Here is a 14,524-nt window from a genome sequence, read left to right as displayed (position 1 = left end):
CTTCCCTCTCCAGCACAGCCACAAAACACCCAACCAAAACAGAAGCATTTTGCAGGACCAAGCCCAGAGCCCACCTCTAGTATGTATTTCCTCCTGGCTACGTCTTGCTTCTTGGCTACACCTTGGACTCGGGGCGTACACGGAAGCTGCACATGATGACATTTGTCTGCAGTTAGAGACGTTTTGTACTACAGGGTGTGGACAAAAGAGTAAGGAAAGAAGCTCTAACACAAGCTGCTCTTTGCCTCAGCAGTTTGCCTTCTGGCGTTTATACAGGCACCACTACTTTATTCCATAAAGAGAAGCAGCTTCATTCCTCAAATCCCATCTACCTAATGCCTCCCACAAACACTACATAACAGAACACAGATCATCACAGAAAGTGGACAGTAGTTAGTACCATCACAATTTTTCATACGTGCCAAGACTTGCCAACAGAAAAAAGTAATAGAAAACAATATTTATATGGCAGCTTCATTAAATATTGCTCCACCCCATTTCACTGCTTTAAGTCACCAAGTAAGGATTTCTACCTTTTAAAAATTATGTTTAATTGCCTTTGATTAGAAAGTCCTTAAATAGACATTTCAAAACATGTAAGAAGTATATAACACACAAAAATACACCTGACTGGAGCAGCTTCCCACCTTACAGGAATGTTTACTGTTTCAGTGTGTCCATTTCCCTGTTATTGAAGGAGTCATGCAGAACTGCTACAGGACTGAGAATTACTTCCTTGGTCCTTGCAGGATCTCCCACACCCATAAGAGTGACTTGCTCTCCATACAAAATGTAGTAATAACCAAGTTTGATGCTTCAGGGGCTGGTGCAGATGGATTTGAGCAATGACACACCAGGAACTGAGGTGTTGGTACATTTTTCTTCCTGTTGACTTACTAATGCAGAGGCGACAGAGGAAAAGTACCAACAGCACATTTGGCTTACACAGCAAGATTTTCTTTCAAGGCCCCTGTGGTTAAAAACTATGCCAGTTCACAACATATTTCCAAATGCCTAATAAAATGCAACCTACTACCTATAAGAGACATCTATTATAATAAAAACCTCCCATAACTTTGAACACTTGGGCATTTTTTTTTTCTGAAAAACATTCCTAAAAATACTAATAAACATTAAAGGTACCAGCACTGCATAAGAGACTGTACTGACAACTCCCTCCTTCCTCAATCCACTGGTTTAAGGAAGAAAAAGAAGTTCCTGAGGTATTCCTAGCAAGAAAGCTTTGCTTATTTCAGCCTTGTCTCATCTACGTGGGAGCTTCTATATGAAAACTGGGATGAAAGCAACATTCCCCCGAGGGAACAAAGGAGTGGATAATTTTAGGAACAAGGCTGTTAAACACTTAAAAGAAAAAAAAAAAGACAAAACATACAATTTTCTTAAATAACCCCTATTATTGATATTTTTTCCCCCTGTAACCATTAGTCATCCATGTTTTTGTCAGTAAAACAATCACAGCTGAGCTCTCTAACTGATGGAGTAAAACTCAAGAGAGAGAGTGAGGGCAACTGTGTATCTTGAGGGCACTGGGTCATTTATGGGTTTTCCTTTTTACAGCACCTGCAAACTGATTATCAGTCAAACCATGACACTTAAACACACCCACTTTCACCCACTGGATTCTATAGGTATAATTATCTGCACAAAACATCATCTGATATGGAGCATTTTAACAGCAGTTAAACAGAAGCTTCAACAGCAGCATCTTTAACAGCAGTTTAACAAGGACTATTAGGACACATATAATGATATGGGAAATGTAAATATTTATGACAACACGCTGAGAGATGTTTCTGCTTTACCATCGGGTATTAAGACTTGATACCTTTACCTAGGAAATGAAAAGGAAGTTGAAGCCAGTCACCATGGCTGAACTCTAGATTTGCTATCTTCTTTCATTAACAGGATTTTTTCATTCCCTATAAACTATCCAAACTCTCCATGAAGCTCATTACTGTGATTTAGAGTATAATGAATTGCACATAACTTTACATTCCACAGGCACTACCTTGTGAAAGCTTCCCCTCAACTTGAATGTATTTTGTATCAAGAAACAGATCAAGTAAATATATTATTTTAGCATACATTCCTTTACAGATTGCCACTATTTCATTGATATTTTTGATTTTCTTACAGCTGAAGAGGTTCAGGGCAAGTTAGAGATCTATCTTACATTTTTATGACAAGAAAGGATATAGAATTTTGCTTTCATATTCATGTTTTTCCTGGGTGAAACAATAGGGTTCCATTGGGATCTAGGTTCCAAATGTTTCTTTCTTGCGGGGATTAAAAAAAAAAAGATCAAGAAAATTCAGTTAAAATCTCCCATGCTGTTCTGCAAAAATATTACAATAAATTTCTTTTACATATTTAATCATCAAAACACACAAATCATATTTTGTATATATTTTCATATTTTCAATATTAATCATCTGTGTCAAAAGCTTTTTCTAAGAACTCATTTAAAAATACATATTATAGGCAATGCTAGATCATACAAAATCTCAAATTTGAAGGGGTCAATAAAGATCATCAATTCCCTATGCCTCACAGGACTGTGCTGGAATATACATACACTAACTAAACTTCAAACTCAATCTGCTCCTAGTTTTCTTCAGGAATCATACTTTCTACTTCACTAGGTTTTAAATCATGAAGTCGTGCCTAAAAGATGGAGAAAGTAGGGCCTTTTTTTTTCCTACCCATATGAAAAAACAGCTATTTATCCAGCCTTAAAGGACTGGAAACCTCCTTTTCTTTGTCATTTAAATCTAGGACAAAACAAACTAGCCTTAAAAAGATAGGCAGGATTCATTCCCCTCACCTCGTTTTGGGTTCTTTTACAGTTAACTTGGAAATAGCCAAAATAGCCACTGTATCAGAAAAAACACTTTCTTCCATTAAGTCAACCACTGTCTCAAACACCTAAATTTTTCCACTGTTGCTCTCTATTTTCACATCCTTCTACCTCTTGTTTTCCAAAAATGACACATAATAACCTTGTCTTTATGGAGGTTTCTAAGTTTCTCTTCAAAGGCATCTCACTTTTACATATAAGATAATAAAGAACCAGGCAATTATTTTTACTACAGTAACGTAAAATTTAATTTTACTGAATTATTTTTAAACAACTTCAGTATATAAACATCTGATATAATAATTGATTTCTTCTTTTCACCTTCCTGGAAGGAAAAAAATGCCTCTTGAATTATTCAGTAAGAATGTAAAATGCTAGAGAATAAGAAGGGAAGCCTTCTTCCCAATTTGCTGTCCCCCTGACATGCACAGTGCCACACACTGGACCAAGGGCTGTTAAGAGCTCCTCAGAAGTGACTAGACAGAAGGTAAGCGTTAACTGTTTCCCCTTCTGTCAAACAAATCTAAACCTGTGTGCATTTCCATGCATAGGAAAAATTTAGGAGAACGCTGGAAGCCCTACCCTGTTTCAGTCAAACTCATTCATCAGCACAAAAAGGCACATGAACATGAGGAGCTCATCTAGAGTCTCATCGTTCACAAACACTTTCCACCCATACACACCAATAAAACAATCAAATACAAGACTTACATTAACAAGTCTGTCACATATTTTAATTAAATTGATTTGCATAGTATGACTAAGTATAAGCATTGCACAAGGCACACCATGATGAATCAAAAACATATTTGATCATTCTTAGTCAACACTTTATTTATATATAACAGAATGATGTTGAATCAGGCCCTATAGTAGAACATATCATGTAACTTCAACCAATGGCCAGTTAAATAATGAAAGGCAGAAAGGAACTGGGAGTTCACAGGACAGCAGCAAACAAGAATTTGGTAGAAGACAGAAAGAAGTTCTGAATTCTAATTGCCCTACAACTAATAGCCAGAGCAATGTTATCACTGCTTCTGTCTGTTTAAAAAAAAAACAAAAAACACCAAAACTTATTTTTTAAAATACCTGGGTTTAATACCATGTCAAGAAAACCAAGCATTTGTAGAGCACTCAAAATTAACAGCATTTATGTACATACTAAATTTTCAGTAGAAATGAATACTTCAAAGACAAGGCTCCAAGCTTTTTTTTTCACAGAAACAGGGACATGAAAGAAAAGGAACTATGCCAAGACCAAATTAAAATTTTTTCCATTGTTGTATTACCGGCATTAGTATCTGATGGATGGAATCCTGTGAACTGTGTTAATTACCAGTGTTAATTACCAGTGCTTTCCTGACATCTTAGTTCCCAAATGTTTCTTAGAGGATGACCAATATGTCTGGACTTTTGGATAAGGGAGAATAGAGTTTCAGATTCAGAGACAAGGATACATTTGGAGACATCAGTAGTCTCACAGTGACTCTCCTTCCGGAGCACAAATCCTTCCATCACCTCTCTGAAGAATCTCATTGTTAACAGGAGTCATGGTCTCTAACGCCATTTATATCAACAGCCTGACAGCCTACTCCTGCATGTCATTTTAGCAGACACCTTACAGTTGTTTCACCTGAACTCTGACAGATTTCCTAGAATACATATTTTCAAGCTTTCTTCCTAAAACCTACTTGTTTTCATGAAAGCAACCATGGCACAACTCTAGAACCAACACTAAAGGAGAGCTGCAGAATTAAACCTGAACCAGCTTCACAAATACACCATTTCTCATACACAGAGCCTTTTCTGCCATAGTTCCTGGCAGACCACTGCATTTCTCTAATAGAAGTCACATAGAGGGGACCCCCTCCCTGAAGGAAGGGCAGATACATAAAGAGAGTTACCACAACAACAGCAGCAGCACACTGTGGCTTTTATTGTGGATGTAGACTTACTTTCTGCTTGAAGAAATATGTGTATGTTGTTGCAAGATGATACAGTATTTACATAATTGAGGCAATTATTTCTCTGATCATTTAATTACCTTTAACACCACAAATAATTTTCAGCTCTAAAGTATTAAATTTGTTTATCTGGGATAATAATAAATCATGCAAATAAAATATTAGCCATCTCAGAGTACAGTAAATTTACAACTTTTTGCAGTTTGAAACAGCACATATGCAAGTACATCTCTTTTCAAAATTAAGCCCAAAGAAAAGAGCAAAGCATACTACTTTAACTAAATTACTAAAACTTTTCTTTCTGTACTGGAAGTACCACTCTTTTACCATCGCTTAACAGGCCAGCTGTTTTACCATCACTTAATGGGCCTGATTCTTCATAAACTCAATTTTTTTTAGTGGCAGTGTTTGGCTTTGGGGCTTTTGTGTGTCTGTGTGTGCAGAGTTACTATGGTTTTGAACTTTTATGGGGGCTATTTCTTTGGACAGGGTTGGATTTTTGTTGTTGAGTTTGTGTTTCTTGTGGTTTGTTTCACACACACACACTTTTTTTTTTTTTTTACACTAGTAATGGCCGGAGTAGGTGGGTGGAGAAAGACAGCCTGACTCCCATTACACAATAAGCATGGAAAAAGGCTCATTCAAACTTTTCCGTAGTCCCTGCACAGACATTACTTGACCATCAAGAGATACCCAGTACTTGAACAGCTTTCTGAAGTTGAGGAATGGCTTCTATGAGGATTTAAACCTAAAGTTAATTTAACTGTATCATTTTCATTCTACAAGGTACTAAAAAATCTGAGTGTCTGTGCATTCAGTACTGCCCCAAAAATCGTTAATGGGGACCAAAGATATAATCACAGGCTCTAAGACACAATTTCATAGTTTGAATAGGTTTTCATCAGAGGGCAGGTAGCAATAGAAGAAATGCAGATCCACGATTATGTATTAAAAGATAGAAAGGATTCGCAATGTGCTAACGTTTAGATAATCACGGACGGAAGTCAGAGCACGCCCACCACACACAAGCATCAACACCTGCAGCGTTTGTGAGCGCTCACCCTCACAGCAGTCCCCGTCTCCCCAGATCTGGAAACAGCTCTCACTGTCGCTGTTTACCTACGGGTGAGCGCAAGGAGCCCTGGCCGGGGCAGAGGTGACCCTCGGGCGGTACCGCAGCCTGTGCTGGAGCGCCGCGACAGCCCCCGGTGCCGGTGGCTGGGCACGGGCATAGTCCATCCCCTCCTCCGGCCACAGTCCATCCCCTCCTCCGGCCACAGTGACCAGCGGCGCCCTGCACTCGGCAGCTCCCCCTGGAAAGGGCATGAATCGCCTGAGCCGGCCAGAGAGACAAAACCCGCGTGTCAACACCGTCGTGTAAATCCTCGTTGGAACCGCTGGGAAAGAGCCAGCTCCCAAACGCTGTATGCTTTCTGCACTTTTGTGATTTCCCTAATAATTTATCTATTTGTTAGGAAAAAAATAAACACAGTAAAATGAAATTTGATTTCTCCTCAGATGGAGAAAATACCAGGATAAGCAAGCAACAGATATAAAGTGCCATTAGCCGTTAAAGAGCGAATACCTCAAGTTTTCAGCTTCCACAAGCCACCTGTCGCTGACACGATTTAAAGGCCAGATTTGTTTTGCTGCAAAAAGCAGAGTAATACTAAGCTCACTTAGAAAAAAGAACTAACTACAACAGTACACAAAACCACAGCATTAAAGCTTCTTTGCAACATTGCAAACACATAGCTCTCTCTGTTACCCCAGAGCTTAAGCAAATCTGGTGCACAGAGCTGGCCAAGGCAGCCCAGAGCATGCATGGGGAACTCTCACAGGCAGAGACATGCCTATGTTTATGGATTGGCAGCCATAAAATGAGGCGCCTCAGAAGCTTCTCCATGTGGCATTCCCCACAAGAGGGCTCCTCTCATCTCAGGAATCACTGAAGAGCTCGTTAGCACTATTAGATGCTCGAGTAGCTATGACTGAAAAATTCTAACTGGTGTAACTTAGTATATCCCCTGAGCACTGTACTCACTTTGCCATCTAGAAATTGATGAATGGCAGAAGAAAAAAACCCTTCACCCAGATAATTAAGCCATTCACCCAAAGACCGCTAGTTGAGTACAGCAGACCGCCTGCCAATAAAGGGATCCACTTGTAACACCCCCCTGCAAAACCCTTGTGGTGATGTTGAAGCTTTCCCCAGGATCAGCCCTGAAAATCCATGCATGTAAACCACAGGAGGCAAGGAAAGAAACAAACCAGCCACGCACCACAAAACACACACAGAGCTTTGTTTTTTCAACAGAGGCAATAGTTTGACCAGTAGTTAATTTCACCAAACACAGATGGGATGTTGACCTTCCTGAGGAGCCGGATCCAGACACAGGTGCTCCGCCTGCGGAGCAGACTGCAGCCAAAGCCATCTGCATGACCCTCCCTGGGCACACACATCTGCTTGCTCATGGATGGAGCAAAGAGCCACGGAGCAGATCCCTGATGTGCTTTGATGTTGTTCCTGTTTGTGAACACCTGCAAAGCGGTCCCTGTGATAACTCGGAGACCTAAAAGGACCTCAGCAGACAACAAACTTCACAGAAAAGCTTCACAGAAGTTTAACTCTGACACTTCACTCACAAAGAAGTTTCAAATGAACTTTGACAGCACAAAGTAATTTAAATTCAAAATACTCAAGAACTTATGCAAGCAGATCCTCCAGTCTACAGATGTCCCAATGAGTAAAAGTTCAACACAGCAGCTTGAAATGAAACTATCAAGCAAACACAGAATAAATCTCGGCACATTAAGTAATTTTAAAACAGAACATATGCAAAATACATGTGATCTATTGACTCATTTCTAGTTCTGGTAGGTAATTATAAAAAATTGATAATCCAGTTTAAAAAAAAAATAAATCACATCAGCAGTGTAGGGTAGAGAAGTGGAAAAGAGTTTGTTAGAAATGGCTTCAAAAAACCAGTCAGTTCTTCCTATGGAAAGTGAAGTCAATGTGGTTGCAAACTCTGAAACACATAGGAACACAGATGCACATCCTTTCTGAAGCTGAACTTTAGAATCATACCTGGGAGCAACTTGTAAGGATTTCTGAGCTATGCTCTATACTTCTAATGAAGGCAGCACTTGGATGGTTCTGCCCACAGTCATTGCTTGTGACTGCATGTCTGCATTACATAAAGTATGTATTAAAAATATTATACTGAGAAAACACAATCAGCCAACAGCCATATGGCCTATTCATATGCTGTTTTGATATAAAAACTCACTCTTTGATTTAGCGATGAGCTTGAACTTATGTTAGAGAAGGATTAGCAAAGGGTGAGCGGAACGGGACTGGGGAGGAAGGTAAAAAAGGAAACAAGGAGAGGACTAAAAGTTGGACTCAGACTTCACAGTCCAGCAAGCAGCAAATGCAAACAGCATCCGCGCCTACAACAGTGATACAGCGGTCGATCCGCTTGCGTAAGCCAAAACCTCCTCCCTGCACCCTCCTCGCCCTTAGGGCCAAAATAAAAACGAGTTAAAACGGTCTCGCAGTGTACATCCCTCCTTAGAGGAGACGCAAGGACATCTCGCTTTCCCTGTAGGAAATAAGGGCTTGTAGCAGCCCGTCGCTCGCACGCGTTTGAGGCGCAGCCAAACCCCGCAGCGGGCCTCGCTCGGCCGGCACCGGAGCGCTGCCACCAGGTACCTTGACCCTGCCGAGCCGAGCCGTCCCTCCGCCCTCGCCGGGGCTCACCCCGTCCCCGTTAGCAGCGTCTTGCGGGTATCCACCCACCCTTATTGCGGGAGCTCGGCGCTACCTCAAGCCCCGGTCAAAGCCCGCAGCCCGGCGGCCGCCCCCTCCAGACCCCTTCCTCGCCGGGCAGCTCTGCACCCCGCGTTAGCCCCGCCGCCGTGCGGGCACCCCGCAGCACTCCCAGCTCTTAGAGCGAGCCTTCAGAACGACCAGCGGCGACTCGGGAGCGACGGCGCGGCCCCGCCGATGCCCCTGCGCAGCCCCGGGAGGGGTCTCGCTGCTACGGCGGGCACGGCTGGGGCGCGCCGCCCCCTCCAGCGCAGCTTGCCCGCCGCCCGGGCCGACCCCGCCGGCTGTCTCCGGGGAAAGGCAGCGAAGTCCCCGCACGGCCGGGCGGCCGCGGAGCGCCCCCGCACCTGTTGCGGGCGAGGCCGCCGCCGGGCCCCGCCGTTCTCCCGCTCCGCACGGCGCCCACAGCCACCCCCGGGAGCGCAGAGCCCCCGCAGCCGGGGGCCGATCCGCGCCGCCCTCCCGCCGCCCCGACCGACCGGCCGGCCGGCCGCAGCCCCCGCTCACCTGCGGGCCGCCGGCGCGGGCCGCTCCTGCCCGCGGCCTCCGCCATGTCGCCTCCCGCTCGCCGAGCGCGGCTGCTCCGCCCCGCGGCTCCGCGGCCCGGGGCAGGTGAGCGCCACGTCCCCCGCTCCCGCCCGCGGCTCTGCCCGGCAGCAGGTGAGGGCGGGACCGGCTCCCGCAGCCCGGGAGCAGCTGCCTCTGACGGGCTGGAGGCGTTTATGCCGCGGCGGCGGTGGCGCGGGGGCGGCTGCCCGCACTCCCGGCCCCCGCGGCGGCCCGGGCTGCTGAGGTGCCGCCGCTCACACAGGTGTGATTAGTTTCTTCTTCAGAGCAGCTCCCGCCGCATTGGCACAGCTCGTTCGGTACCGGAGCCGAGAGAAAAAACAGGTTTGGGGATGCTCGCCATTTCGACAGTAGGTGGGAGGAGTGGCGGCCGCCTCACAAGCCCAGGCGATGCGCCGCATCGTGTGGGAAAGAGCTGCACTGCTGTAGACTCGTTCCTGCGGCACGTGCTCCTAAACAGCCGGTTTTAAAGCTGCGTGCAACGCCTTGCTTCCAAAAAAAAGGCTCTGTGAAGAGCTGCCGATGTATCAGTCGCTTCTGTAAAGGTCATGGTCCTGTTACCTTTCCTATGAGTTTGCCTTAACTTGCTTTATGCTACTTTTCAGGCTCATAAGTGTGTTTCTCTTTAAAGTGTTCTAGTCTGCGTCAAAACATCATTTAGTATTTCATCTGCTTGTAGGTAGCACCAGTCATCAGAACTACAGGTGAAGGACGGTGGGTGAACTCATAGGATGTAGTTGTGGATGCAGGCAAGCAGGTAGAGAGGGGCAGCTCCCTTGGTCTGGTGCACTTGGACCAAGCAAACTTCAGTCACCATGCAGAGCACCCCCCTTTCAGAAACTGCTAAATTTGGAGCACAAGGTCTTCTAGGGGAAGGAGAGATTAATATTTTGCTGTTGGACCAAGAGCTATTTGTGCTCTAAAACAAGGAGTTTGGGGCTTGGGTGATAAACACACCCTGTGGCTTGTGGGCAGGAGTGTCTGTAATAGAAGAATAGGTTGGGCTCTATGCTGAAAGCTGCAAAAGACAGCAAAATCAGTACTGCCTTGGCCAAGTTTTCACTTCTGTGCTTCTTTAAGGGAGGTGTAAAGGTGTTTCTCAGTCAGCTTGAGCCCTGGATTAGAACAGCACTGATCAAGGACTGTGAGGTTATCCAAGTTCAAACCCAGTGGTATGCCCTATGGTCAAAATGCTGCCATCAGCAACATCCTGCACCAACGTAATCTCAAAGCCCTCACTTGTGGTCCATCCACCCACCAACATATTCTGGGAGACAGGCTGAAGAATCCCAGGCTGACCTGTCTCATGCACATCATCCCAAAATGTTATGTCATGTTTTGTCTGAGGATGTAAAAAGTAACATCTGGTAGAATCTATATGAAGTAGCCCGATGTGGGGGTCTTACACAAGCTTTTGTGCACCGATCTAGTATCTGTGTGGATTAGCTGTGCTGCTTAGGGAGCCACATTCAGACCAGAATTGCTGGAGGAGCATAAGAGTACATGGCCTGGCCTGGGCATGGATCAGATCCAACAGTCTCACCATGGAGAATACAGAACTGATTGCTAAGCAATGCTGCAGAAGCCACCTTGGGTCTGGGTCTCTGCTCTTTGGGCAGCAAAGAACGATAGGAGTTAATTCCAGCTGGTTCCAGGCTAGGTCTCATGGAGATGTTCAGTGGAAACCTCGATCACACTTCTTTCTCCCTTACATAGCTGGCATTTCTGAGCAGCCTGAGTCATAGAGAACAGGCTGCATGCTTTCTAAGTAAACAGAGCAGTGCAATTACCTTCCAGTCATACTGCATGAAAACAGAGTTTTTCAAAGCTGGACCAATACAGGATCATGCTTTACACAAAAATCAAATTAGGGAAGTTCATTGTCTTAGGGTTACTTCTCAGTGGGTGAAGTCTTTTTTAAGTTTTGGGTTTTACAAGTCAGCTTCCACCTGTGGTCTTTCTAGTGTTTAAAATTACCTTGAAAATGTATTGTTTTCTGCTGTAATAGCAGTAGAAATTAATAAACAGTAGCTGTGTTTCTAGTGAAATGCAATGAAGCTTTTGGAATTAGTTGAATACATCCATGCCTAAAAATCAATAGAACCATCTTCAGAGTAAAAAAAATCTGACTAAAATTATTTAATCCACTGTTCTGTATCTTATTTTTTTAATACATAATTGCTGCATTGTAGCCAGCAAAAGTTACTGCATACACATTCTGACAATGTGTTTACGTTTTTAAAAAAAAATTAGTTTCCTTTAAAAATACCTGCTAGACCTGAAAAATTAAGAGCATAGGCCTTTTACTGGTTACCAAGGCTTATGAAAAAAGAACTGGCTTCTTGTCCAGGCAAGTCTTACCCACTATGGAATTTTTTGCAGCTGCCCCAGAAGAATCTGTTGATACCCAGTGCTAGAATAGTGGAGTAACAATGACAGTGGATGGACCGGGAACACCCACCACCCTTTTTCATTACACATGAGGAAAAAAAATCATTGCATAAACAAAAGCAGAAGAAGAAACAACAGTCCACAATGACTATTCAGTGCATGGAGGCAGGACTTTTCATTTCTCAAGTACAGCGCCCAGAGAAGAATTTTGTTTGGTCTTGGCTTGTTATTACTGTAATTAGACTGAATAGAAAAATAAAGAAAATATTTAATGCTATGGTTATCATACTCGAATCACAGTAAATGTAAGATGCATCAGAAAGGTCCCCTTGATACTCAGTATTACACAGTATGATTTTTTCTTTTTTTTTATTCCAATATTTTCCAGTTCTACACCATTGTTATTATTTTATAAGTCCAAAAATATAGGAAAAAGTAAGTCTTAGGTTATTTTTATTTTCAATTGTGTATGTCAGAGATAGCTTTAGAACAAGCTAACATTACCGTGGTTCAGGTGTATACAACTGGTACAGTTCAGTAGTACATAAACAACTCTAAAACAAATGCACCATAGAACTTAAATTACCAAAAATAAACAATATTAAACTATGTAGGGCAGTAGGCAAAAACAATTACCTTTAGGTCTTGCACACTAAAAGAAAAATGTCTAATTATGATTGAAATTATGAAGCTCTACTACAGATAATATTGATATATATTACAAAGAAATTGAAAAGTTGTCACATTTTGCTTTTGTTCCAGTGATGTACTGTTACATGAAATCTTACATCAGCTTGTCGTGAAATTAACATCTGCTTACTTTAACTACAATATTTCATGAGTTTATACCTTTTGTGTGTAAGTTTTCTAAAAATTTTTGAAAAACTTGCATGTAAAAACATTTAAAGGAAAATAATGTTGCAGGTTGTTTACAGATTCCTTATGGATTATAGGAGTAAAAGCAGTCAGGAAGCTGCAGTGTTTTTAACATTGGTAAACAAATACTGGATTAAAGTGCAACAGTCCTTCTGACAGCACACCTGCTCTGGCTGAAAGGAAATCTTTTCATCTCTGCAGAGAAGCAAAGAAAAAAGTATCAGTGTCAGGCGTGTTTCTCTCGAAAGTCAGTGATCGCCTTCCAGAGCGTGCACAGCATTCCTCCTCTGTAAAGAAAAATCATAAAGACACTCAGGTACAAAGAAACTCTCTAGTCTGAAAGCCTTCCAACTGAGGTGCTTTCTGATTTTCTTGCTCTGGTTTTGATCAATGATATTCAGTGGGAAGGTTGATCAAAGGTGAAATCCAACATGCATTACTCAAACAGAGAACAGAGTCCTTTTCTGATTACAAGACAGGGCAATCTTTCCACTTGGAGGTGCCTGCTGTCTGGAATTCAGACTTCTGGTCCAAAGGACTTGCATAACCCACATTTGACTTCCAACATGATGCAAGCTGGTGACCTATACACCTGGCATGATTAGGTGAAATGTAATGTTACTTACAGTCCATGAGTAACGTTTCTGAAGTTTGATGATGATAATCAAGTACTGAAAGCTTTTCTAACTCTACTTTTTAAAATCAAAGCAAGGCTCTAATGGTGTCTCCAGTTGTAAGGTAAATGCTTTACTTTAAAATTTTGCCTTCAATAGGAAAAAAGTTTATTTTAAGATTTAAACAGTATCAGCTGTTTGGCATTTAACTCTGAAGCATTACCTCAGTCTCAAACATTTCAGATCATCTCGTGTAACATAGCAGAGAACATCGGTTAAGGTATAGTCTTCAGCCAAGAACTGCAGAAAGAAATTTAAATGAACATTTTGTTAGGAATATTATTTAAATTCCTAAGCTCATCTTCCTGAAATCATCTGCCCCTAAAAATAGAAGGGTAAATTTAGGAGAAACCTAAAATTGGGCTGAAATGCAGTACATGTAACAGACAACATGGTTTCTACAAATACAGGGAAACTACTTAAATTTTCACTGTATACTCTGCATCAGCATGCCAGACACAACTTGAAAGATGTAATGCTTTTACAGCTACTCAAAACCTTTGTCAACTGGCATTTCTATTGCTACCACTGGTATCACAGAATTACAGACTTCACTGAACACAAATTCAGCCATAAGTAATAGCACATTTAACCCATGAGGAAATGAAAACAGTTAAGTCGTACCTTTTCAAGAATGGCATCTAAATTTGATGTAATGGAACTTGAAGGAATCTTTAGTCTGATCTGTAGGAGTGATAACTACATGCAGGTATTCCTAAATTAGCTGAAATCTTTAACACCTCTAAAGTTATATAATTTGCTGCAGAGCAGACTGATCTACTTCAGGATATTTCACTGTAGCATAGCTAGCTAAGGGTGAACGTGTATCCTGTGTCCAGAGTATCATCAGCAGGAATGCTGCAGTGTGTAAAGACCCTGAAAACCTAAGTGTGTCTATTTACCAGGATATTTTATTGCTTTATTCACAATCATATTTAGGAACTATTGATGGTACTTTATATTTATGAAGCTCTTCACATTCCTGGCTTTTTCCTATCCTCTGAAAACAAATTAATCTCTCAAAATCTGCTAAAGTAATTTGAAAGGTTTGGTGTTTTTTAAACTGAGTCACAAAACAGTACTGCAACTGTGCCAGGCAGTGAATAGGATCATTGCTACCTTGTTTATCGTGGCCTCGTCAGCTCCATGAGCTCTCAGCCAGTTTATGAGATCAGGGTCTTCGGTCCCTGTGCCAGTGGAATGACGATGACGGACAGATGATCCAGGAATATCTGAAACAAATATATTTGAGACAAGGTTTTGTGTTGCCAAAGCAACCTCTTGTCATTTTTGACTCCTCAAGCACTTTCTTCAGTGAGCTTTACCTTCAAGCTTA

At 42.4% G+C, this 14,524-nt stretch overlaps 1 protein-coding gene across 1 annotated transcript in view; it reads right to left on the bottom strand.

Moving 5' to 3' along the window:
* Positions 1-12,062: 12,062 nt before the first annotated feature.
* Positions 12,063-14,524, bottom strand: part of MAP3K5 (mitogen-activated protein kinase kinase kinase 5) — a 98,496-nt gene continuing 96,034 nt past the window's right edge. The window contains exons 28-30 of the mRNA XM_084202077.1: positions 14,308-14,420; positions 13,352-13,428; positions 12,063-12,801 (exon numbers count right to left, since the gene is read on the bottom strand). Of these exons, the coding sequence (XP_084058203.1) occupies positions 12,741-12,801; positions 13,352-13,428; positions 14,308-14,420 (251 nt within the window). The 3' untranslated portion in view covers positions 12,063-12,740. The remainder of the gene's footprint in view (positions 12,802-13,351; positions 13,429-14,307; positions 14,421-14,524) is intronic.

The sequence above is a fragment of the Fringilla coelebs genome (assembly GCF_963513975.1).
Source record: "Fringilla coelebs genome assembly, chromosome: 3".
Classification (NCBI taxonomy): domain Eukaryota; kingdom Metazoa; phylum Chordata; class Aves; order Passeriformes; family Fringillidae; genus Fringilla; species Fringilla coelebs.
Note: the sequence above shows the minus strand (reverse complement) of the source record. Positions and strands in the feature narration are given on the sequence as shown.